The 23986-nt window shown below is 36.7% G+C and overlaps 1 protein-coding gene and 1 long non-coding RNA gene across 2 annotated transcripts; both read left to right on the top strand.

Moving 5' to 3' along the window:
* Positions 1 to 3305: 3305 nt before the first annotated feature.
* LOC130466778 (uncharacterized) lies at positions 3306 to 4972 on the top strand. Its single transcript, XR_008926931.1, has 3 exons — positions 3306 to 3605; positions 4273 to 4336; positions 4757 to 4972. It is a non-coding gene; the product is annotated as an uncharacterized lncRNA (long non-coding RNA).
* A 5946-nt stretch (positions 4973 to 10918) lies between these two features.
* On the top strand, positions 10919 to 11818 carry LOC110797668 (auxin-binding protein ABP19a-like). The gene has a single exon (XM_022002773.2). The coding sequence runs from the start codon at positions 10995 to 10997 to the stop codon at positions 11619 to 11621; it is 627 nt and encodes a 208-aa protein (XP_021858465.2). The 5' UTR covers positions 10919 to 10994; the 3' UTR covers positions 11622 to 11818.
* Positions 11819 to 23986: the final 12168 nt, after the last annotated feature.

Raw genomic sequence — 23986 nt, 5'->3', positions numbered from 1 at the left:
CGTCCATTGCTTCGTGCGTGCAAGTTTTATGAACGAATCGCATAAAAATTTAAAATTTATATTTAAAATTAATGACAAATTAATAAATAATATTAATTTCATAATTTTAGGGCGAAAAATCGAAAATTTATTATCCAATTGATTTCTGATTGTTATGGATTCAAGTCTAGGTCAATAAAATTTAAAATTTATCGTAAATTTACAATTTTTATGGTGGTTTTTAATCATAGGTTTCTAATTAAATTACAATTAATTATGAAAATCAAATTAATTCTAAATTATTCTAATTTTCAACAAATTAATCATAATTACAAATTAGATTGCATAATTAACAAGACTAGGCATTCAAACTTGTTAAACATATGCAGTAGGTCAATCAAAAATTCAAGATTTATCAACAAGAATCGCAAATATTTAATTTAACATCTTAAATTTACGAAATTTTGCATTCGAAAAACTAAAACCTTCGAAAAGTCATAGTTAGGCTTCGAATTTGAGAATTCTGGGTTCGGCAGAAAAATACTATTTTTGTCAAAATTTTAGAATGCCTTTTACATGCGGAATTGACACAAAAATCACTCGATTCGGATGAGTAACGAAGAAACTGCCGAAAAACTGCGTACGTATAATTAAATAAACGCAATTTGCAATTAATTAACAATTACGAAAATTAATCACCCCTTTTAATTCTTGCAAATTTGTAATATTTAACCATGTTCATGCAATTTAGATTATGAAAATAATAAGGGGCTCGGGATACCACTGTTAGGTTATGATACATATGACAATTCATAAATCATGCGGAAAAATCATAAACCCAGGAAAACATATTATTTACACATAATCATTTAGCATAGATTAGATGCATACTCTTTGTTGCGTGCCTTCCCTAGCTGCGCCCGAACCGAACAAGAACAAGTGTTTAGGACTCCAAGTGTCGTCCCTCCGTAGATAGTCCACAGCACGTCCGGATCCGCCTTAAGATTGACCAACTAGAATCGCCCTTAAGGTACTATTATTTTCGGCACTTTATAGGCAAATGTGTGACTGAATTTTTCTCTCAAAAACTCACTTTGAATACTTTGAAACTTGTGTTATAAATTGTGAGCCCTAGCCTCATATTTATAGCGGTATGGAAAGGGAATCGAAATCCTATTCAGATACAAATTAATCAAACCTAGAATCCTACAAGAACTCTAATTTAATTAATTTATCAAATATTAGGAATTTAATCATTAACCGAACTCTGCATGTTTTAGGAAACGTGCACGAACACAAACACTTGCACACACACGCACGACAGCCACGATGGGCCCCATGCGTGCGCGCGAGCAGCAGCCCACTCAGCGCCCGCGCGCGCTGCGCGTGCTGTGCGCGCTGTGCGCGCTGCGCGCTGCGCGCAGCCTGCTGGGCCTGGCCTTGCGCTGGGCCTGGCGTGGCTGTTTGTGCGGCGCGCTTGGCTTGCTGGGCGATGGCCTGGCTTCGTGCTGGGCCTCGTCCGGCAGGCCTCGTCCGATGCTTATTCGTACGATGCGCTTCCGATTAAATTTTCCGATTCCGGAATTCATTTCCGATACGAACAATATTTAATATTTCCGATTCCGGAATTAATTTCCGTTTCGAACAAATATTTAATATTTCCGTTTCCGGAATTATTTTCCGATTCCGGTAATATTTCCGATTCTGACAATATTTCCGTTTCCGGCAATATTTCCGATTCTGGCAATATTTCCATTTCCGATAATATTTTCCGACACGTACCATGTTTCCGTTTCCGGCAACATCTACGACTTGGATAATATTTATATTTCCGATACGATCCATATTTCCGTTTCCGGCAATATCATCGTTTCCGGAGTATTCATTCCTTGCCTGTGACGATCTTAGCTCCCACTGAAACCAAGATCCGTCGGTTCCGAATATTCATAGATGGAGTATTTAATGCTATTAAATACTTGATCCGTTTACGTACTATTTGTGTGACCCTACGGGTTCAGTCAAGAGTAAGCTGTGGATTAATATCATTAATTCCACTTGAACTGAAGCGGCCTCTAGCTAGGCATTCAGCTCACTTGATCTCACTGAATTATTAACTTGTTAATTAATACTGAACCGCATTTATTAGACTTAACATAGAATGCATACTTGGACCAAGGGCATTATTTCCTTCAGAAAATACCCTTGGTTTTGATGTTTACGGGTGCTTCACTGTTTGCTGAGCCCCTCACTTTCGTTTCTAGGGTTAGAGTTCCTAGCTTCTTCACTCTCGCCTCCCTTCACTCTCGCCTCCCTTCACTCAATCCCTCATCTTCCATCTCTCATACAATCAATTCCTTTTCTTTTTTTAATCAAATGTGTTTCGTTACTTCTCAGCAAATGCGATTCTACTTAGAGATTATTTTGTACAAAAATTACGACAAATGTAGGAGTTGATGAATTTGGGGTTGCATTTGAATTCCAGGTTTTCAAAACGCATTTGAATCGACAAATTGATTTCGCTGGTAATCGGTTCACAATGACGCGATCCTCATTGAAAATCAGGTTGTTTTCCTCTTTCCTCTTGATTTTCCTTTGCTTAATTTCTCATAATATCTGATGAAATGTATGTTATATATTCATAGAAATTCTGGAATTTTTCGAAATGATTTTATTTCTCATCAATGGTAAGCAAATTTTCGAAATGATTTTACTTCTAGGGTTTGTCGGCTATCATCTATTGTTAACTGATTTGCTTTAGAAAGATTCGATTGGTATGAATTCGATTAAACCAAAGTCGAAGTCGATTGGTATGAATCAGCAACTGTACCAGGGCAATCCACATTTGGGGATTTATCAGCGTTTTAGAGATAACTTTTATTCAATCAAAAACCCAAATTCAATTTTTTGGTAATCCGCGGCTCGGTTGTACACTTACTTGCTTTACTCTATTTCCTATGTATTTATCTTTCATTTATGATTACTGCGTCTCCCATTCTATCTCCTTCATTTTTGAATTGAATTTTAACTGAAATTTTGTTTCTTTTCTTTTGAAAATTTGACAGTCCGAAGCCATTAGAAGTCACATAATCGGTTTGTCGTTGATGAAGTCGTCGTGGCCCGTCAGTCATGACAAATTGACAATGTAATTGCAATTGTTGTTATGTATTTGATACAATGGAAAAACTTAAGCTCTTTCGCAGCAATAATTTTATAATCAAGGTATAATTTTTAGCATTGATCTGTGTTTATTTGGTTATATATAATTTCTGTTGTTTCTATTGTTGGGTTCCAATTTTGTTATGATTCTGTTATTTCTATTCCGCGGCTCGGTTGTACACTTACTTGCTTTACTCTATTCCCTATGTATTTATCTTTCATTTATGATTACTGCGTCTCCCATTCTATCTCCTTCATTTTTGAATTGAATTTTAACTGAAATTTTGTTTCTTTTCTTTTGAAAATTTGACAGTCCGAAGCCATTAGAAGTCACATAATCGGTTTGTCGTTGATGAAGTCGTCGTGGCCCGTCAGTGATGAAAAATTGACAATGTAATTGCAATTGTTGTTATGTATTTGATACAATGGAAAAACTTAAGCTCTTTCGCAGCAATAATTTTATAATCAAGGTATAATTTTTAGCATTGATCTGTGTTTATTTGGTTATATTGTTATAATTTCTGTTGTTTCTATTGTTGGGTTCCAAGTTTGTTATGATTCTGAGAATTTTATGTCTATTAAAGGTATGCTGGTAATATGGTTTGTTTATAACTTTATTATATGGTTATTGTGATTTTGTTAGGACTGTTTGTGATTTTGGTTGTTGGGACTCAGAAGTTTCCCCTTTATTGAAGGATTTGGAGGAATTTTACTAAAAACGTTATTTAATTTACATTTCAATTACTGAGAAGAACACAATTGTTTTGGGTCTCCAATGGTGCATCATTATGTGTCACTGTTTGGTGTTAAGCTGTGAAACAAATGGAAAATGAAAAGGAGTCTATAGGCAGGACCCCTGGCTTCTCTTGCGGTTATCGAAAAATATATTGCGGTTCATTAATTTAATCTTAGGCTCCTAACTGGTAAGATCTAAAGTGAAAAAGATGGGTAAGGTAAAGACATGAAAATTGCAGAGGAGGGTTTATTGAGATTCTTTTTTCATTTTGATCCACTATCTGCTGTTTTCTGATGGTTTCGTTGTTGAGGCATGTTTGTTTTTATTTTCCCCTTAATTTTTAGTTTTAGTTTTAAATTTGAGGAATTAATTTGATTTTAATTGATCATTTTATTATGCAGTAATACTTCAGAGATTAAAGATTTGAAAGCTGGGGCGGAGCTGCTTGATATTATTCTTTCAAAGGTTAATTCTTTTATGATAATCTTTATTTATTTCATTTATTTTCCGTGTGATTATTTTTAAAATATTGATAATTATTAAAATATCAGGCTTTACTATGATTATTATTGAAATTGTATGATCTGATTCAATGCAATCTTGCGTAAGTTGTTTTTCCTTCACTATTTACTTCATTTTGATGACTGATTACGGTTTTTGATGCCATAGTATCACGTTAATTATGTTTGTGGAAAGTCCTCGATTTTGGGTTTGTGATATGGAGTTTAATTGAATTGGTTTGTGAACGAAATTTCTAGAAACATATTGATTTGGGTTTCTCTTGAATGGCTGCTTTTAATTGACCTGAAAATTCAAAAGGGTTTTAGTCTTCTGATGTTGAATTTGGTAACAAATCACTAATGCAAGTGTTTTCCTGTATGATAGTCCCAGAGAATGGGCATGGAGCCTCAAAGAGCTGCAGTGGGGAAGTAGAACCACTGTCAGGTTCAATATACCCAGCAGGCTCACCTCGAGCAGCAGACACAGTGAGGAGAATAATCGGCACAATGAAGAAACCAGCAGGCTTACCTGCTTAGATTTTTCGATTTCAAATTTTTAAATCTTTCGACGAAATCGAGTTCAGATTTGATGATGCATTCAAGCGAGATCCAAATGCTGCTGAGGTAGAAACAATATTTGATACTCCCTTGGAAATGTTCATCAAGGTTTGCTCTTTGGTTTAAGATCTTCCTTCAAGATACATGTTTTTGCGTGCTTTCTTTCTTTTGACATATTCTGTTGGAATCTTATCTCAAGATGAAAATCACAGAGCAGAGGAAAGAGAATGGATGTGATTCAAGTACTTGATTCATTAGTTTGATTATGAAACAGTTAACAAAGAGTATGGGATATGGGGTCTAACTGCTGGGATCTTGATTCAAGTTGCATCAGTCGTTTATCAAAGACCACCACCAATTGTGGAGCAGAATCCCAAATTTAAGGTTCCTGCAAACCAGTTTGATGATTAGGTATTTATTACGCCATGAATTTTGATCTGGGTGTCGTTCTTTGAGTTTGGTGTTTTGCATCTGGAATTCTAAGTTAATCGAATTTTGGAGAAATTTGATGCTTGATTTCGCCAATTTTTTTTTAAAATTAGCAGCTTCCACCGTTTAATCGGATTTCATTTTCTATTGATTTTTTAAATTTGTGGTCTTTGGATGCTGGTGATTATGTCTCAAATTTATGTACTAATATCATCAAACTTTGCCGAGTTTAACATTACTGATTTGATTCTGATGTTATTAGGTTCAAGTGGTAATTTGGATTGTAATTTTGATTTGAATTTGGATTTTAGAAGTTTTCATCTGGGTTTGTTTGATTGGTTCTGATTTTGATGAACAGATTTTCTTTTTGGAAGAAAAGCAGACTAATATATGTATGATGAACAAATTTGCTTTTGAAGATTATTCCACAACATGCTATTATTCCACAATCTAATAAAGTTGGACCAAGATTAAAACGAACCCGGGTAATTTCCCCACTCATTAAGTCAATGGAGGTGTTATTTTTATGTTGAGATGTTCCTTGGTCCTGACATTTTAGTCTTCTTCCAGACAACGTTCCCGGTTATACTATGGGCTCTGCAAGGATTTTTGGCGTACATCAAGAATGTTTACAACAATCCTCCTCAAGAATGAAAATGGTTCTGAACTTGACTAATGTCATCAATCTTAAATGAAGAACAACTATTACTACCACTTCTGATTTTGTTGCTGATTGTCAACTATTGCTTCCCTATTTTGCTTCATTTTGTCTATGGTGGTTCTCTTAAGGATATGTGACCAAGTTTTCGGTAACTTATTTGCTTTAATTCTTGCATTGTCAAAATTGTGCATATATTGTTAACAGGTGTACCTTGACTGCACAAATACTCTGAACTAGCATATCATGGCTTTAACAATCGGTCTAATATCTCTATAATATAGCTTGGATATGGTGGATAGTGACTATGGCTTGATGGAATGGGTTGAAGCCTTTGCAAAGAGCGGTCCTGGGAAACATTTATGATGTTCACTTGGCAAAACTGGAATAAACGTAACACATGGGTGTTTGAGAAGAAGAGGACTGATTTTCACATTCTCTGCACGAGAACAATGGTCTACCTGGGCGAATTCGATGCTGCAATAAAACGTGATGCTGACCCGCAATAGCCTCCCCCCCAAGTAACTCATACCCGGTTGCCGCCTCAAACAGTGATTGATAAACTCAATACGGACGCAGCTGTGAGGAATGACGGTAGAGTTGGTTTGGGCATGATCCTAAGAAATAGTGTGGGGGATATGTCTCATGGCAGCAGGCAGGAACCTTGAGAGTGCAATGGATGCACAACAGGCTGAAGCTGGCATACGAAGCAGCCTCACTTTGGTCAACCTCTTCCAAGCAAAATGAAGTGAAAGCTCCACTACTCAAGTAATAGTGAATGATATTAACAATTTTGTTACTTGCTTTGATTTATGTAGCTTTAATTTCGCAAACAGGAATTGTAGCAAGGAAAAATTACTTAATGTTGTATATCATGCATTCTAAAAATTCACTTGCTTTGATACTATGTTACGATAATAAATGTTAATTTCTTAATGTTGTATTTCATGCATTCTAAAAATTCACGCACGCATCGCGTGCATAAAATACTAGTTACATATAGCTTTTCCCATTAGTTTGATATTTTTCCCATTAGTTTGATATTTTTCCCATTAGTTTGAATTTCATGATGTATACATAGATTCTAATTGATGATTAATAAAATACTTTCATTTTCCTCTAATTAAATTAATGGTTATATACTTAATAAATATCATGCATGTACTTTAATCAGATTCTAATTGTGTAATTGACAATATATATAGTGTGATTATATCATGATTCATGCATGTACTTCAATTACATAATAACCGCTCCAACCTTCTTCGACTTGTTAAGCACACTACTTACACAAATAAAGCACATATGTCAAATAAGCAAGATTTTCAAAGAGATAATAGGAGGAAAAAAAAGTTCCCTAAGCTTCATACCTTCATTTGTAAGAACTGTATGTTTTATGACTCAACACTCTGTTTATCATCTTCAAGATTGGTCCAATAAATTATATAAGCCCTACATATAAACAATAATTGAAACCTTATAACTTTCATTTCTCAGGGGGTGGAGTGGAAGAATTAAACACGTATGCTAGGCCGAAGATAAGATCAATCACGATAAGAACCCAATGATTATATTCCTTGTACACGCCTAAAAAGTGTCTCCCCGACCAAAAGTGTCATACGACTAGACTAACCGTGTTTGTTTAATTGGTCCGACCCTTAATCATATCCCCCCGCATGCACTAATTGGACAAACAAACCGTTTTTGCATTTTCATAAAAACAATATTAACACTAAGCCTTAAATTAAACGCGTTTTACCTCAGATTAACCTAATTTAATCCGCCGCTAAAATTATTTTGCACATTTAAGTATGCGGCCCACGCCGGAGCCAAGCGTGAACCGCCTGCACCAAGCGGCCTCCGCTTGGCTCGCCTGCCTTGGCGGGTCACATTTTCTTCCTTAATTCTATTGTTTTGCTATAAATACAATGTTTCTCAACGTAATTAACTCAACACGTTGTTTTATCATTCATTCTTGACATAATTAATTTAGTTATTATTATCATCTACATTTAGTTCATATATTATTATGCTTGAAATCTTTTGATTTGTGTTAATGGTATAGGTACGAAAAAGACGTGTTTAATATTATTAATGGCCTGTTTGGAAACTGTCATTTCATTTAAAATGATAGAGTTGGCCCAAATATCTTGTTTGGGAATTAAAAGAATTTGTATTTGGAATTGGCCCTAATCCAACCCTATGTAAATTAAGCCCAACATTTTGTCATTTGAAATCCACTTACAATAGCCGTCATTTGAAATCCAACAAAGACAACCTCTCTTTCTTTCCCCTTCCTCTCTCCTCTGCTCTCCCAAACTCTCCAAGCTTCATTAACAAATCGACGCCATTGAAGATGAAGTAATCAGGTTGAACCTTGCTCTCATCGTTTTTAATGTTCTTCGACATCTTCTTTGTGTCAATCAACAACCTTCTTAACTCCTTGTTATTCTTAACGCTATTAATTCAATATCGTAGATGTTGTAGTCGAGAAGATTAGCCATGGCTGCAACAAGTGTTGATTTTCCACGCTTCCATAGCCTTCCGATTCCCGCTAATAATCTTTCGAGCTCTTGAACCGTATAGTTTTCTCTCTCCTTAGCCGTAGACAAATTCGACGTCTTCGTCAAATTAGGTTTTGATTCATTTGGGGATTCGCCGCAAGGCCTCGGATTGTTATCCCGCCGCTGATTCGCAACCTTTGTCGCCACCGTTTCCAGACACCATGGCGAGATTAGACAATGAAATTTGAAAAGTTAGGGTTCAGGGTTTCCCCTAATTCTAATGTTCTAATTAACAAGTTAATTTGATTTCTGTTCTACAATGTTGATTAATCAAATAATTTTAAGAATTAATATATTTAATTGTTGTTGAATTGTCGCCACCATTAATGAAATAATTTGTTTACCTGCCAAACATTTGATGCAATAAAAATTCTAGATATTATAATTCCTTTGTTTTCCAAACAACTTACTAAAATTTGAAATTCTGGATTTGAAATTCTTACGTTTCCCAAACACTAAATTAGGAATTGAATTCCAAAATTTCAATTCCAAAAATTGAATTCCATTATTTGAAATGAATTACATGTTCCAAACACAACCTAACATCAATTTTCTTGTGGTTTTTGAAGGCATAATTACTAAATGATTCGTGTATGAATTATTGAATTATAACTAGCTTCTGAGTCCTTTCAATGAACGGGCAATTATATAGCAGTTGTTAAGCGGTCTTTTAAAGTGCTAATTTTGTTGAGGGATTGTGACTTCAGTGAGTTAAAAGTTGAAAAAATATACAAATTAGATGGTGGATTAATATCGAGTGTTAAAGAAGAAACTAAGATGGGGTGGAAGAGGTTAAAATGAATTAAATGGTGAATTGATGTTGAATGAGGAAGATGAAGTGCGGTGTTAAAGCTGTAAAATACTTCGGATAACAAACAACAAAAGGAAAAATTAATGGTGGAAAGATGTGATGACACATGTCATCTAATAATTTATGGTCTTCCTTTTTAAATACTAGGTATATATTGTTTTGTAATGCATCTTGTTTCGTTTTGTAGGTTAATTAACACACAAATCATGCATTTAATTACGCGCTTAATTGCATTTTGGCTCAACTAACAATTTTATGTGCCGACGTTTTGTTTTGGAAGGAAGCGCTACTCGCCAGAAGTATGTGTTTCATGCTTGAAGAAATAAATATTTTTGGAAAAAAGTTTTTTGGCGGGAAAATTTTGTACCAGAAAGTGATATGCGTCATTCCTCATGTCTGTTTTAGTATGGAGTTACTCCCTCAGTCCCTTAATACTCAACCTGTTTTGACCGGATACGCTTGCCAATGCACAACTTTGACCACCAATTTCTTTAACTACATATAATAAATACTTATAAAAATACTAATATTTTGAAAGTATATATATTAAGATGAAGCCAACAATATATTATATACTAACATTTATTTTCATATACTATAAATAAAATAGGGTGAAAGTGAATTACGTGAATAGTGCAAAAAGTCAAAACAGGTCGAGTATTAAGGGACGAAGGGAGTACTAGATTTATATGCACACGATGCGTGCCTGTAATTTAAAAATGCATACACAATTATACTTAAATGGCTATTACTCCATGCTCTTTTTATTGATATTTGTTTCTAGTTAATTTAGTTTTCGTGATTTTGGTAAATATCTTTTATTCCCGATGTCAATAAAACCTTTTATATTCATTCCCTTTTATGTTGTAATACAAAAGGTTTTTACATTTAATTTATTTTTATTTTTCTTATTTAAATAAAGGGTAAAAGAGGTAAATATTTTTTTGACTCCGCCTCAGACATCCCTTTATGTAATAGAGATAGATGGTATAGAAAAATAAAATAAAAAGTTATAGTTAAAAAGTTATACTACGCACTATTGATTCTCAAAATACTGTAAAATATTAAAAGTTGTGCAAAAAGGTAAGCGTAAACAACTTAAAAGAACAGATGGAGAATAGCAAAAGGCGGTAATTTTTTTTGCAATAATTAACAAGTCGTGCATAGTTGATATAGTTGACAACTTGACATACTACAACTACGTACTTAATTAATCAGATGAGAAATTAAGGTGAAGTTTCCATTTATGGTAAGTGTCAGGCTCAAAGACTAAATACTTTGAAGTTTTAATTTGATGCGTATTTGTCGTGTCTACTCTCGTATGAAAATTTTGACCATATTTGAAAGACTTCAAGATGTCAAGAGCCACGACATTTCGGTCCATTTTTGCATACGACGTTAACTTTCACACCAACTCAACTTATTATTTGGTAAACACTACGGAGTATCATTCTAAATTCCTATAGGACTCTAAGTTCTCTATATAATGGGTTATGGGTACCAAATGTTGTTAAGAAAATGCAAGAAACCAATCCACAATACAAATTCAACCCTTTTAACCTTACATCAACGATCTCGGAACACCTATATATTTGCTTACAAAATGAACAATCTCGCTTATTTCTTCGTCTTTTGCCTCCTAGCATCTTTTTCTCATGCCATAGAACTCGACTTTTGCGTTGGGGATTCTAGTCTCCCTAGGGGCCCTGAAGGGTATACTTGTAAAGATCCTGCTAGAGTCACAACTGATGATTTCGTTTACACTGGCTTCCGTGGTGAAAGAACCATCACAAACGTATTCGGAAACAATGTGACTCTAGCATTTTCAGATGCATTCCCAGCTTTAAATGGTTTAGGCATCTCGATGGCAAGGTTAGACTTTGGCGTTGGTGGAGTAATCCCACTACACTCCCATCGTACATCAGAAGTTCTTATTTTGGCAAAAGGATCAATCATCGCTGGATTTATTGATGCAAACAACACCGCATACTATAAAAGATTACAAGTTGGTGATGTCATGGTCTTTCCACAAGCAATGCTTCACTTCCAAATCAATGTTGGTAGAACTTCGGCTACTGCGTTTGTTAGTTTGAATGGTGCAAACCCAGCATTGCAACTCACTACTCCCTCTTTGTTTGCTGGTAATTTACCTGCTGATATAGCTGAGCAAATCACACTTCTGAGTCATGAGGAAGTAATACGGATGAAAAGAATGTTCGGTACAGCATAATAAGACCCATAAAGAAAATTATTCCAATGTTCAACCAATTAATTTTTCAATTAAATATTTTAATAAAGAGTGTATAAATATTTATGCCTCTAGTATTACACATTTACACGTAGAATTTTCCATTAGTTTGATCATTTTTTTTATATTGATAGTTGAATTTCATGATGTATACTAGCTCATATTCTGATTGATAATTAATAAAGTACTCTCGTTTTATTTTTATACCCTTCCTCCAAATTAGTGGTTACCTTATTTGTAGAACTTATTTTTCACAATTTAAAATTTGACAACAAATATTTCGACTCTCTAACAATTTTGTACAAAATTTTATTTAGTATTCCCTGTTCCTAATTTATATTATTGTCAATCTAGCATTTGCACATTAATTTAGGTGGAGGAAAAGTAGAATTTCTTTTGTCTTATACAAAGTAAGTAATTAAAATCATTATTTGAAGGCATTGGTTCCATGGCATAGTAATAGTTGGAGTTCTCTTGGAAATATTGTTCCTCGATCATATATAAATTTCTCTTAAAAATACTCTAATTTCTCTTAAAAATATGCATATCTTTATTATTATAATTCATTTTCTTAATAGTATTTTCGTGCAATTAATTAAACTATCAATGTGAAAGTAACATTGATATTATAAAATTGATAATGAAACGAAGGAATTAAGCCAGCGCTGGAAAATTTCAGGGCTGTCAGCCCGAGCGCTGTTATTTTTCAGCGCTCGTCTGCTTATTCCTCGCATTTAAGTCTGCACATAAGAACTTGAAAGTTTAGAATCCATTCTATCGTGCAACCAATTTGTAACACCAAAATACGTATCTGCCTTAAACATTACGTAGATCTGGCTGAAAATACCAAATTCATGAATTGAGAATTTAGGAACAAAGGGAGTAAAATCTACTTCCCTCTTTCTTTTCTAAACCCATTTCGGTACCCCTGACTTAATACGTACACAAGTTTGTTGTACAACATGATGGACTAGGCTTTCATTAAGTTAAATCTCACTTATATCTATCTATATCTATCCTCTATAAAAAAGCCGAACGATCTTACAAGTTTTGCGGTAATTTATATACCGATTATACCCTCCTATTTATTAATTTAATTACTCCCTCCGTCTCGTTTTGTTTTTTACGTTTTTCTTTTTTGGTGTTTCAAAATATTCTTTACATTTCCTTTTATATTATCACATAAATGATTTAATATTCTATCAAAATTTGTACCCAATTATTATATCAACCAATTAAATCAATTGCAATCCCACTTGTATGGACCCGGTCCATGCTATGATTCGCGTGGACCAGGGTATTTCTGTAAATTAGCGCGCGTGAATCTGCTAATATGCACAAGACGGATTTCGAGGTCACGAGTTTATCGGCGTTATCCCCAAACCGATCGCCACCACTGCACAGTCTGCACCATTCTTGACAGGTTGGTAGATACGGGCTGAAACACCCGGTGAAACTTCGGCGTCTTGGAGGTGACAAGGGTGGCGGAATCGAACGACGGCGGAAGAGCGTGGGCTTTAAGGAGGGAGAAATCACGGAGTAGAAACCTCCCCTTTCTCTCACCTTATATTTCTCCATCGATTAGTGTTTTGAGGTCACATCTTTTCTTCGTCCGATCATCATGAGAGCCAAGTGGAAGAAGAAGCGTATGAGGAGGTTGAACAGGAAGCGTCGAAAAATGAGACAACGATCTAAGTAGAGCTAATCGTCAGATGCTATGTTCGCGTTTTCCGTCTTATTTCGCCAAACTATTAGCTATTTTTGTAGCTACTTGACTGGTTTTAGGCTTTTAGCCTTTTAGGTACTCAGTTTTATGTATTGGTACGTTTTGTTAGACATGATTTTATCAGTAATTTTACTTGATTAAAAAATAAATATGGAGTATTTCTGGCGATATTGGAACTTCCATTAAGTTTTAAAATTGAATTGTAACGTAATGGACTAATCACTAATGGCAGGATGTGTTGGGAGGTTTTGTAAAAGGGAAAAGGGTAAGGGCCAAACTTCTCATTCTCATTTATAGAAATAGTTATTCTCTATATCATATAGTAACTCTTTTTATTTTATAGTTACTATTATAATCATATAGTTAATGTTATCAGAAAGAGTAACTATATAAAAAATAAGAGTAATTATATATTCATTCTTGCAGATAAAAAAAAGAAAATTATAGAAACTATAGGTTCTGTAAAGTTACTATATCTTCAGAATAGTAACTATATATAAAAAAAATATAGTCATTTCGATAAAAAATAACTATTCTATTCAAAGAGTAACTATATCATAAGAAAAGTAATTTTAACTGTAGAACAATTACTATTATAAAATACAATAATAATAATAGTATAGTCATTTCGATAAAAATAATTATTTTATCAAAAGAGTAACTATATCATATAGAAAAGTAATTTTAACTGTAAAACAATTACTATAAAAATAAGAATAATTACATATTCATTCTTGCAGACATAAAGAGTAAATTATAGAAACTGTAGGCTCTGTAAAGAAACTATATCTTCAGAATAGTAACTATGAAAAAATAATAATAATAATAATAATATAGTCATTTCGATAAGAATAACTATTTTACCAAAAAAGTAACTATATCATATAGAAAAGTAATTTTAACTGTAAAACAATTAGTATAAAAATAAGAATAATTATATATTCATTCTTGCAGACAGAAGGAGTAAATTATAGAAACTATAGGCTCTATAAAGTAACTATATCTTCAAAATAGTAACTATATATTTAAATAATAATAATAATAATAATTATTATTATTATTATTATTATTATTATAAGAAAACACCAAAACGTTAGATGCTTAACAAGCTACAAGATCAAGTGGACTACAAGAAGTTGGAGGGGAGCCGAGATACAATCTGGGCCCCCACTCCTCTAGCTATGGCGAACCCGATCCTGCTGAAAATGTGGGCAGCAGCCCGCGCCCCAATGTCTTGAGCCCTGGAGTACGCCTGGACCCGCTTCAGCAAAGAAACTGCCCCTTTCTCTAATTCCCCAAAAGAAGAGAAGGAAAAAGGAAAGAAACCGTAACCCAAAGCCCTACAACGTGCCGCATACTTATCCAGCTTCCGCTGCGCTGCAACCGCCACAACCCGACCCGGAACGAAGCCTGACAACCCAGATTGCGTCATAGGAGAAGACCCAGTCAAGTCAACACACACATCTAGACCGCCATCCCATGAATAAAGCAATATATCTGCAGGACGAAGAGCTCCATCACCCTCACTAGTCAGCCCAACATCAACCTCCTTGCGAGCAGAAATCCCCGACCGATAGCAAATATCCAAAAGGGTATCACGAACAACATTATGCCGATGTTTGATACCCACGATCCCAGCACAAGACACGGCATGATCCCCATAAATGTCCCCATCAAAAACCCGAGAGCAAGCAGAACACGACGCCGAATCAGAGAACAAAGGAATACCCAACCGATAGCAAAGAACCGAACGATAAGTCTTACCGTTCATAGTCTGGCCCAAACCTGAGATGGGGACTGCCCGCAACCAAGCTGAGGAGTGATCCCCCTGCTGTGATTTCCATAAGGCAACATGACGTGAAGATAAGGAGTAGGCGGATACCGCATCATCCGTAACCTTCGTGAAATATATGTCTGCCAATTTCTTCATGAGTGTGGGGGCAGCGATCTCACTAGGGCTACTCATAAGGTCGGTATCCACGGTCCTATTGAAAAGACCAAGAGCATCATCAAAGGCCGGTCCCCGACCATCAACACCTGAAAGCCGAAGAAGCGAATCCTGCAAACCAGAAGACTGCAAACGGGATGCAAGAAAAGCATAATACCGAACATCACCAGCTGAATAAACACCCAATCCTCCATAAGAATAAGGCAAGGTGGCAAGACGCCATTGCCAGTCACCGAACCCAGGTCCCGAATCAGTCACGATACGCTCTAAAGAAGCCCGAAGAGCCACATCAAAGGATAATTGGGCCGCTTCGAAAAGATGAGGCGGACAAGTGCGCATAGCAAAGTAGAGTTTAGAGACTCCAGTACACGCACGAAGAAGCAACAACTCACACTGGGGATCATTAAGCTTAGCCACAGCATCCATCAACACAACAGTCTTCGACACACGCTGCGAAACCAACTCCTTACAAAAAGAGGAATCCGTACTGACTGGACCACCAAGCAACTTAACACCAAGCGCTGAACGAGCAATATCCGAAGGAAAGACACCCTCTAGACGACTACGTGGGTCCTCCGAGGGCCAGAAAACCTCTGTCTTCTCAACATTAACATGGAGACCTAAATGAGGACCCTCTTCCAAAATCAACTCCAAGACCTTTCCAACCACCAAAGTATCACCAACGATAGTGCCATCGTCCAAGTACCAAGCCTGAAGAGATAGATCAAAAGAGTCTCTGATTCGACACACCAGTGGATGTAGAACCAGAGAGAAAAGCAAAGGGCCGAGAGGATCCCCTTGCTGCACACCTTGACAAGACCACAAGGTATGCTCCCCATAGTACAGCCGTGCTGGAGAAGAGTAGCAGAATTCAACCCAACACGAAAGAGCAGGACAGTGTAGCCGAACCTCACGCAACAAAGCCGATCGATCAACTAAATTGAACGCATTCCGAAAATCCACCAATAACATAGAGAGGCCAACATCAGCCCCACGAGCCTCAACCAAACGATTGACAGCATGGAGAATAGCCTCACCACCAGCTGGAACCCCAACACCAAACTGAAGCCCTCCGAAGTAGTTTCCTAAACGCGGACCAATCAAAACAGCCCCGACCTTAGAAACAAGGCGCCTCCAAACAGTTCCCACAACAATAGGCCGAATACCACCACCAGGCTTAACAAGCGGCGTAAGAGGAGCACTAGCAATATATCCTCCAAGCTCACCAGGACACTTTCCAGCAAGAAAGAGATTAACTACCTGAGTAATAGCATCCACCAACTCATCAGAAACAGCTACAGCAGCACCACCCAAGCAATCCAAAAGGTGTTGAGCACGCAAGCCATCTCTACCGCACGAAGTACCCCGCGGAAAGTCCCTAATCTGCTCCAACACAACAGCGGACGAAGCAGTAAGGTGATGATCAACAGGGATATCCGGTAAGGTAGGGACCGGAAAGGAAGGGTGTTTTTCTTGCAAATCAGCCAGAGTAGCACCACAGTAAGGAGCAAGGCCAGAGGACGAAAGAACTCTAACAGCAGCAGTGTAGTGACCGTCAGAAATCTTTCTCTTGCATTGCTTAATATTACGCTCCGCCAAATCATGGTCTTCGTCAACATCCAATGGAGACACGCTAGCCAATGTGTCGATGACAAGCTGCTCAAAACCACCAGGCTCACCCCAAGAACGAATAGCAGAGGTGATACTCTCTTCCTGTCGCCGCCGCCTAACACCAGAGGAACACTCGCGATTACTCCGCGGAGAAAAAGTCGAGAGCACACAAAGAGGCAACACAAGCAACTGAACCCAACAAGCAATGTCATCTGGTCTGCAAATCACCTTATCAAGCGCCCCTTTTAGAACTCGCGAAAAACCCAAACGACATTTGGGAGGGATGGATTTCACAGAACGCAACCGCTTAGACAATAAAGTGTCTAGAAGAGCAACATCAAAAGAAAAATGATGTTCTCGAGGCGCATCAGAAGAAGACAGCTCGGCAGTAGGAGCTTGAGGCTTTTGAATACCGTAGAGAATAAAACGAATAATACCATCCCCAGAATTAGGTGGGTCCACAAAAACAGTACTAGAACCACTGCCATGTCGACACCTAGTACGATGAGTATGCGTCTTGAAACAATCTCCACACAGCCAAATTCCCATACGACGAAAAGTCACCTCAGCTGCAGAAAAAACCTGCAAATTGGTAGTAAGGGAATGACGGGTTACATCCCGCACACCAGAGCAACAATGACGATCCCGTAAGTGAGTGATCAGAGAACTCCTTACCATACCACGCCCACCTCCATCCTGGCACCCGCTAAGACCCACAAAAGGGCAATGAAATTTCTCCACGGAAGCCGCCATATCGAAGCACTTCAACCAAAAAGTAACACCAACGTACCCACTACCAACAATGAATAAACAATGACACCCACAATGCACTGACACCAATAAAATATGAACAGACACCAACAAATAACCACTGCCGAAATTAAGACCCAACCGATAGCAAAGAACCGAACGATAAGTCTTACCGTTCATAGTCTGGCCTAACCCCGAGATGGGGACTGCCCGCAACCAAGCTGAGGAGTGATCCCCCTGCTGAGATTTCCATAGGGCAACAAGACGTGAAGATAAGGAGTAGGCGGATTCCGCATCAGCAATAACCTTCGTGAAATATATGTCTGCCAATTTCTTCATGAGTCTGGGGGCAGCGATCTCACTAGGGCTACGCATAAGGTCGGTCTCCACGGTCCTGTTGAAAAGACCAAGAGCATCATCAAAGGCCGGTCCCGGACCTTCAACACCTGAAAGCCGAAGAAGCGAATCCTGCAAACCAGAAGACTGCAAACGGGATGCAAGAAAAGCATAATGCAGAACATCACCAGCTGAATAAACACCCAATCCTCCATAAGAATAAGGCAAGGTGGCAAGGCGCCATTGCCAGTCACCGAACCCAGGTCCCGAAGCAACCACGATGCGCTCTAAAGAAGCCCGCAGAGCCATATCAAAAGATAATTGGGCCGCTTCGAAAAGATGAGGCGCACAAGTGCGCATAGCAAAGTAGAGTTTAGAAACTCCAGTACACGCACGAAGAAGCAACAACTCACACTGGGGATCATTAAGCTTGGCTACAGCATCCATCAACACAACAGTCTTCGACACACGCTGCGAAACAACCTCCTTACAAAAAGAGGAATCCGTACTGACTGGGCCACCAAGCAACTTAACAACAAGCTCAGGACGAGCAATATCCGTAGGAAAGACACCCTCTAGACGACAGCGTGGGTCCTCCGAAGGCCAGAAAACCTCCGTCTTCTCAACATTAACATGGAGACCTAAACGAGGACCCTCCTCCAAAATCAACTCCAAGACCTGCCCAACCACCAAAGTGTCACCAACAATAGTGCCATCGTCCAAGTACCATGCCTGAAGAGATAGATCAAATGAGTCTCGAATTCGACACACCAATGGATGTAGAACAAAAGAAAAAAGCAACGGGCCGAGAGGATCCCCTTGCTGCACACCCTGACAAGACCACAAGGTATGCTCCCCATAATACAGCCGCGCTGGAGAAGAGTAGCAGAATTCAACCCAACGCGAAAGAGCAGGACAATGGAGCCGAACCTCACGCAACAAAGCCGATCGATCAACTAAATTAAAAGCATTCTGAAAATCCACCAATAACATAGATAGGCCAACATCGGCCCCACGAGCCTCAACCAACCGATTGACAGCATGGAGAATGGCCTCACCACCTGTTGGAACCCCAACTCCAAACTGCAGACCTCCAAAGTAGTTTCCTAAACGCGGACCAATCAAAGCAGCCCCGACCTTAGAAACAAGGCGCCTCCAAATAGTACCCACAGCAATAGGCCGAACACCCCCACCAGGCTTAACCAATGGCGTAAGAGGAGCACTAGCAATGTATCCTCCAAGCTCAGCGGGACACTTTCCAGCAAGAAAGAGATTAACTACCTGAGTTATAGCATCCACCAACTCATCAGAAACAGCTACAGCAACACCACCCAAGCAATCCAAAAGGTGCTGAGCACGCAAGCCATCTCTACCGCACGAAGTACCACGCGGAAAGCCCATAATCTGCTCCAAAACAACAGCGGAGGAAGCAGAAAGGTAATGATCAACAGGGATATCCGGTAAGGTAGGGACCGGAACGGAAGGGTGCTTTGCTTGTAAATCTGCAAGAGTAGCATCATCGTAAGGGGCAAGACCTGAGGAAGAAAGAACCCTAACGGCAGCAGTGTAGTGACCGTCAGAAATCTTTCTCTTGCATTGCTTAATATTACGCTCCGCCAAATCATGGTCATCGTCAACATCCAATAGAGAGGGAGACACGCTAGCCAATGTGTCTATGACAAGTTGCTCAGAACCGCCACACACCCCAAGAACGAATAGCAGAGGTGATACACTCCTCCTGTTGCAGCCGCCTAACACCGGAGGAACACTCACGATTACTTCGTGGAGAAAAAGTCTTGAGGACACAAAGAGGTAACACGAGCAACTGAACCCAACAAGCGATGTCATCTGGTCTGCAAATCACCTTATCAAGCGCCCCTTTCAGAACTCGCGAAAAACCCAAACGACATTTGGGAGGGATGGATTTCACAGAACGCAACCGCTTAGACCATAAAGTGTCCAGAAGAGAAACATCAAAAGAAAAATATTGTTATAGTTATTATTATTATTATTATTATTATTATTATTATTATTATTATTATTATTCTATCCAAAGAGTAACTATATCATATAGAAAAGTAACTTTAGCTGTAGAACAATTACTATATTATAAAATAAACAATATGATATAGATGCTTTAGAGGTCATATATATAGTAAATTTTTCTATTATATAGGTACCATTGTATTGTATATCACATAATTACTGAAATAAAAAAGAGTAACTATATCAAAAGAACAATAATTATAACTCTTGAACAATAATAAAGAAATCATTCACTACTTGGTTAGTTGTTTTAGCTACAACATTCTAATTATTTGCATCTATTTAATAAACCATGTTAAACTCAAATAATTTTTGAACTAAAAAATACTAATCGACACGTCCACGTCTCTTTTTTCCACCAGCACGTCCTCTCCTTCCTCTACCACGTCCTTGGTTTCCATTGTTGTCAGGATTTTCTTCTTCTCCTGCTTTTGTTTTCCTTGCAGAATTTATTCTTTGCACGACTTCAATTTTGGGTGCATCATCTTTGTATTTCTAAATCAATAATATTTAAACTAAGTTAATAATTTAACATTTAAATATGAAAAAATAACATAGTAACTATGTAAAACATATAGTTTCTATTATGCATCATATAATAACTCTTAGAATTAACGACGGTAAGATACTCGCAGAATTGCAGATATAGTTATTGTTATTGTTATAGTCATATAGTTACTGTCATAATAATATAGTCACTTTTATTACTAATAACGTAGAGTACAAAGAAAGAACACAAAAAGAACATAATGATAACATAGTAACTATTAAAAACATATAGTTACTATTATACATGATATAGTATCTTTTAATATTAATGATAGTCATATACGAGCAGGGTTGCAGATATGGTTATCGTTATGATTATATAGTTATTGTGATCATAACATAGTAACTCTTATTACTAATAACATAGAGGACAACAAAAAACATAAAAATAACATTATAATATATATATAAAACTATACCAAACATATAGTTACTATAATACAAGATATAGTACCTATAAATATTATTGATGGTCATTAGTCACAGAGTTGCAGACATAGTTGGTGGGATAATAATATAGTAACTCGATCCATAATATAGTAACTAGCTATATCATTAAAAATATAGAATAACATAATAAACTAACATAGTACCTATTTCAAACATATAGTAAATATATAAAACATATAATAACTATTGAAGAAAATAAACATATGATATCATGATAAATTTAACATAATACCTATTTCAAACATATAGTAACTATATAAATAATATAGTAACTATTGAAGAAAATAAACATATGGTAACAAATCATGATAAAATAAACATAGTACATATTTCAAATATATAGTAACTATATATATAAAACATATAGTGACTATTATTATAATACAGTAACTATTGTACACATATAGTAACCATTATAATCATATAGTCACTATCTAAGATACGGACAAAAACATACTTTAAATAACATAGTATATAATGTAATCGTATAGTAACTATTATTTATCAAAAAGTCACTATAAACTGTTCATAACATAATAACTATCTTAAACACATAGTTACTGTTTAAACTTATAATAATTTTCTAAAAAATATAGTAACTATTTTAAACACATAGTTACTGTTTTAAAGTTATAGTAACTTTTTAAAAGATATAGTTACTCTAAAAACTATTACTAACATAAACACAACGAATATTCCAGTGACTATTAAAAACACTATTTCGCAACATAAATTAAAGGTGACTATATCATTTATATACTAACTATGTGAAACAATAACCCTAATTTCAACAAAACAACAAACATTCCAAATCACTCAACAAAATAATAACTATTGTACACATATAGTAACCATTAAAATAATTTAGTAACTATTGTACACATATAGTAACCATTAAAATTACATAGTACCTCTTTAAACCATATAGTTACTGTATTACTCATATAGTTACTATTTAAAATCGTTAAGTCACTGATCGAATTCGCGAAGTGAAAACGATATTTCGGTAAAACACAAACATTAATTTCTTCAAAACAACAAATATTTTCAATTTTAAATAAAAATAGACTTAAAATTCTTTAAAAAACAACAAACCGAGATATGATCTCTAAAAATTATTGCGAAGATTTGTAGGCGAGCGCAAATTCTTCGCGCGATTCGATTTCGGCAACGACGAACCTCCTTCTTGATCTACTACTTCCTCCAATTTTTCCTCATCTAATAGATCCAATTATAAGAATTATAAGATAATTACGAAGAAAATCGAACAAAACCTAGAAATTTGGGCTCAATTTTGAAAAGCATAGAGAGAAAATGAAGAGAGAGAAAATGAAAGAGAATGAACAGAATGTAGATCTGAAATTTTGAAAAATAAAAAAGTTTAAAACGTATATAAAGTGGGCTAGACATAAATCGCATTAAAACTCTACAAAACACATAGTAACTCTTTAAAACACATAGTTACTGTAATACGCATATAGTTACTATTTAAAATCACAAAATAACTGTCACGTGACAGTTACATATGTTGCCCATACAAATTACTATGTTGCCCTGGTCCAGCTAAGTTACCATGTTATTTAATCCCTCACACTTTTTCATAAAGACATTAACTTTTTCTCATTTTCCCCATATTAGAATTTTGATAAGAGTAAATACATTATAAATAAATGTAATTTACTCGTTTACATAAAAAACTTAGAAGAATCTCAATGCACATTAATTAGTCGTTAAAACGCGTGCAAAATACCAAACCTAAAAAACAAAAAGAGACGGAGTGAGTACTTGACAAAATCATGCATGCCTCTTCGTTTACAAACAACTGCCATTTCTAATGATGCATGGAAGACATTTGGCATGTTGGATCAAGGATGACTCTTCTCATTCTTCATCTACAGATTATCAACAACTTTCAACTATTCTACCTTAAAAATTAATTCACTATCTCTTTCTCTCTCTTAAGCTAAAAGGAATAAGGAAGAAACGATTTTAATATAGGTATGGTTTCACTTCCTTCTTAATTGTTGTATTGTGAAATTATGTTATATTGTCAAATATTGTGCAATCTCGTATCATTCTCATTAATAACACACGTATATATAGTACAACTCAGTTACCTAAACCCTAGGTACACATTAGGTAACTTACCATAGTTAGGACTCTACAGAATATTCACAGAATAATATCTAATATCTTAACATATCTTAACATCCCCCCTCAAGGTGGAGCATGTAGATCTCGAATGCCCATCTTGTTCAAAAAAAACTCAAATTGCGCCTTCCCCAACGCTTTGGTGAAGATATCTGCTAACTGAACCTTCGTCGACACGTACGACGGACTGATGATCCCTTCCTTGATTGCATCTCGAATGAAATGACAATCTGACTCGATGTGTTTTGTCCTTTCATGGAACACCGGATTCTGTGCAATATGCAACGCAAACTGACTGTCGCAATACATCCTCATGCCTTGGTCGTGTGTCACCCCCAAGTCGCGTAGTAGTTGTTTCAACCACTTCAACTCACACGTCAGAGCTGCCATCGACCGATATTCTGCCTCAGCAGACGACCGAGAAACAGTATGCTGTTTCTTGGTCTTCCAAGAAACTGGCGACATACCAAGTGACACAAACCATCCAGTCACCGACCGACGCGTCATTGGACACCCTGCCCAATCCGAGTCGCACCACCCCTCCAACTGCAACGCACTGTCCGACCGAAGTAGTATACCTTGACCCGGACACTTCTTCAAATATCTCACTACTCGCAAAGCTGCTTCCCAATGTGCCTCCTTTGGTGCTTGCATAAATTGAGATAGGACATGTACAGAGTAGGCAACGTCTGGTCGCGTGACAGCCAAATAAACCAGACGTCCGATCAGACGCCTATACTGCTCACCGTCCGACAGGTCTGGCCCGTCTGCCAATGCCAA

This window comes from Spinacia oleracea, chromosome 2, assembly GCF_020520425.1.
Source record: "Spinacia oleracea cultivar Varoflay chromosome 2, BTI_SOV_V1, whole genome shotgun sequence".
Classification (NCBI taxonomy): domain Eukaryota; kingdom Viridiplantae; phylum Streptophyta; class Magnoliopsida; order Caryophyllales; family Amaranthaceae; genus Spinacia; species Spinacia oleracea.
The sequence above is the reverse complement of the archived record's forward strand: the minus strand, read 5'-3'. Positions and strand labels throughout refer to the sequence as shown.

Excerpts from the sequence above, each read along its gene's own strand:
- LOC110797668 (XM_022002773.2), top strand. The coding sequence starts at position 10,995 with ATGAACAATCTCGCTTATTTCTTCGTCTTTTGCCTCCTAGCATCTTTT.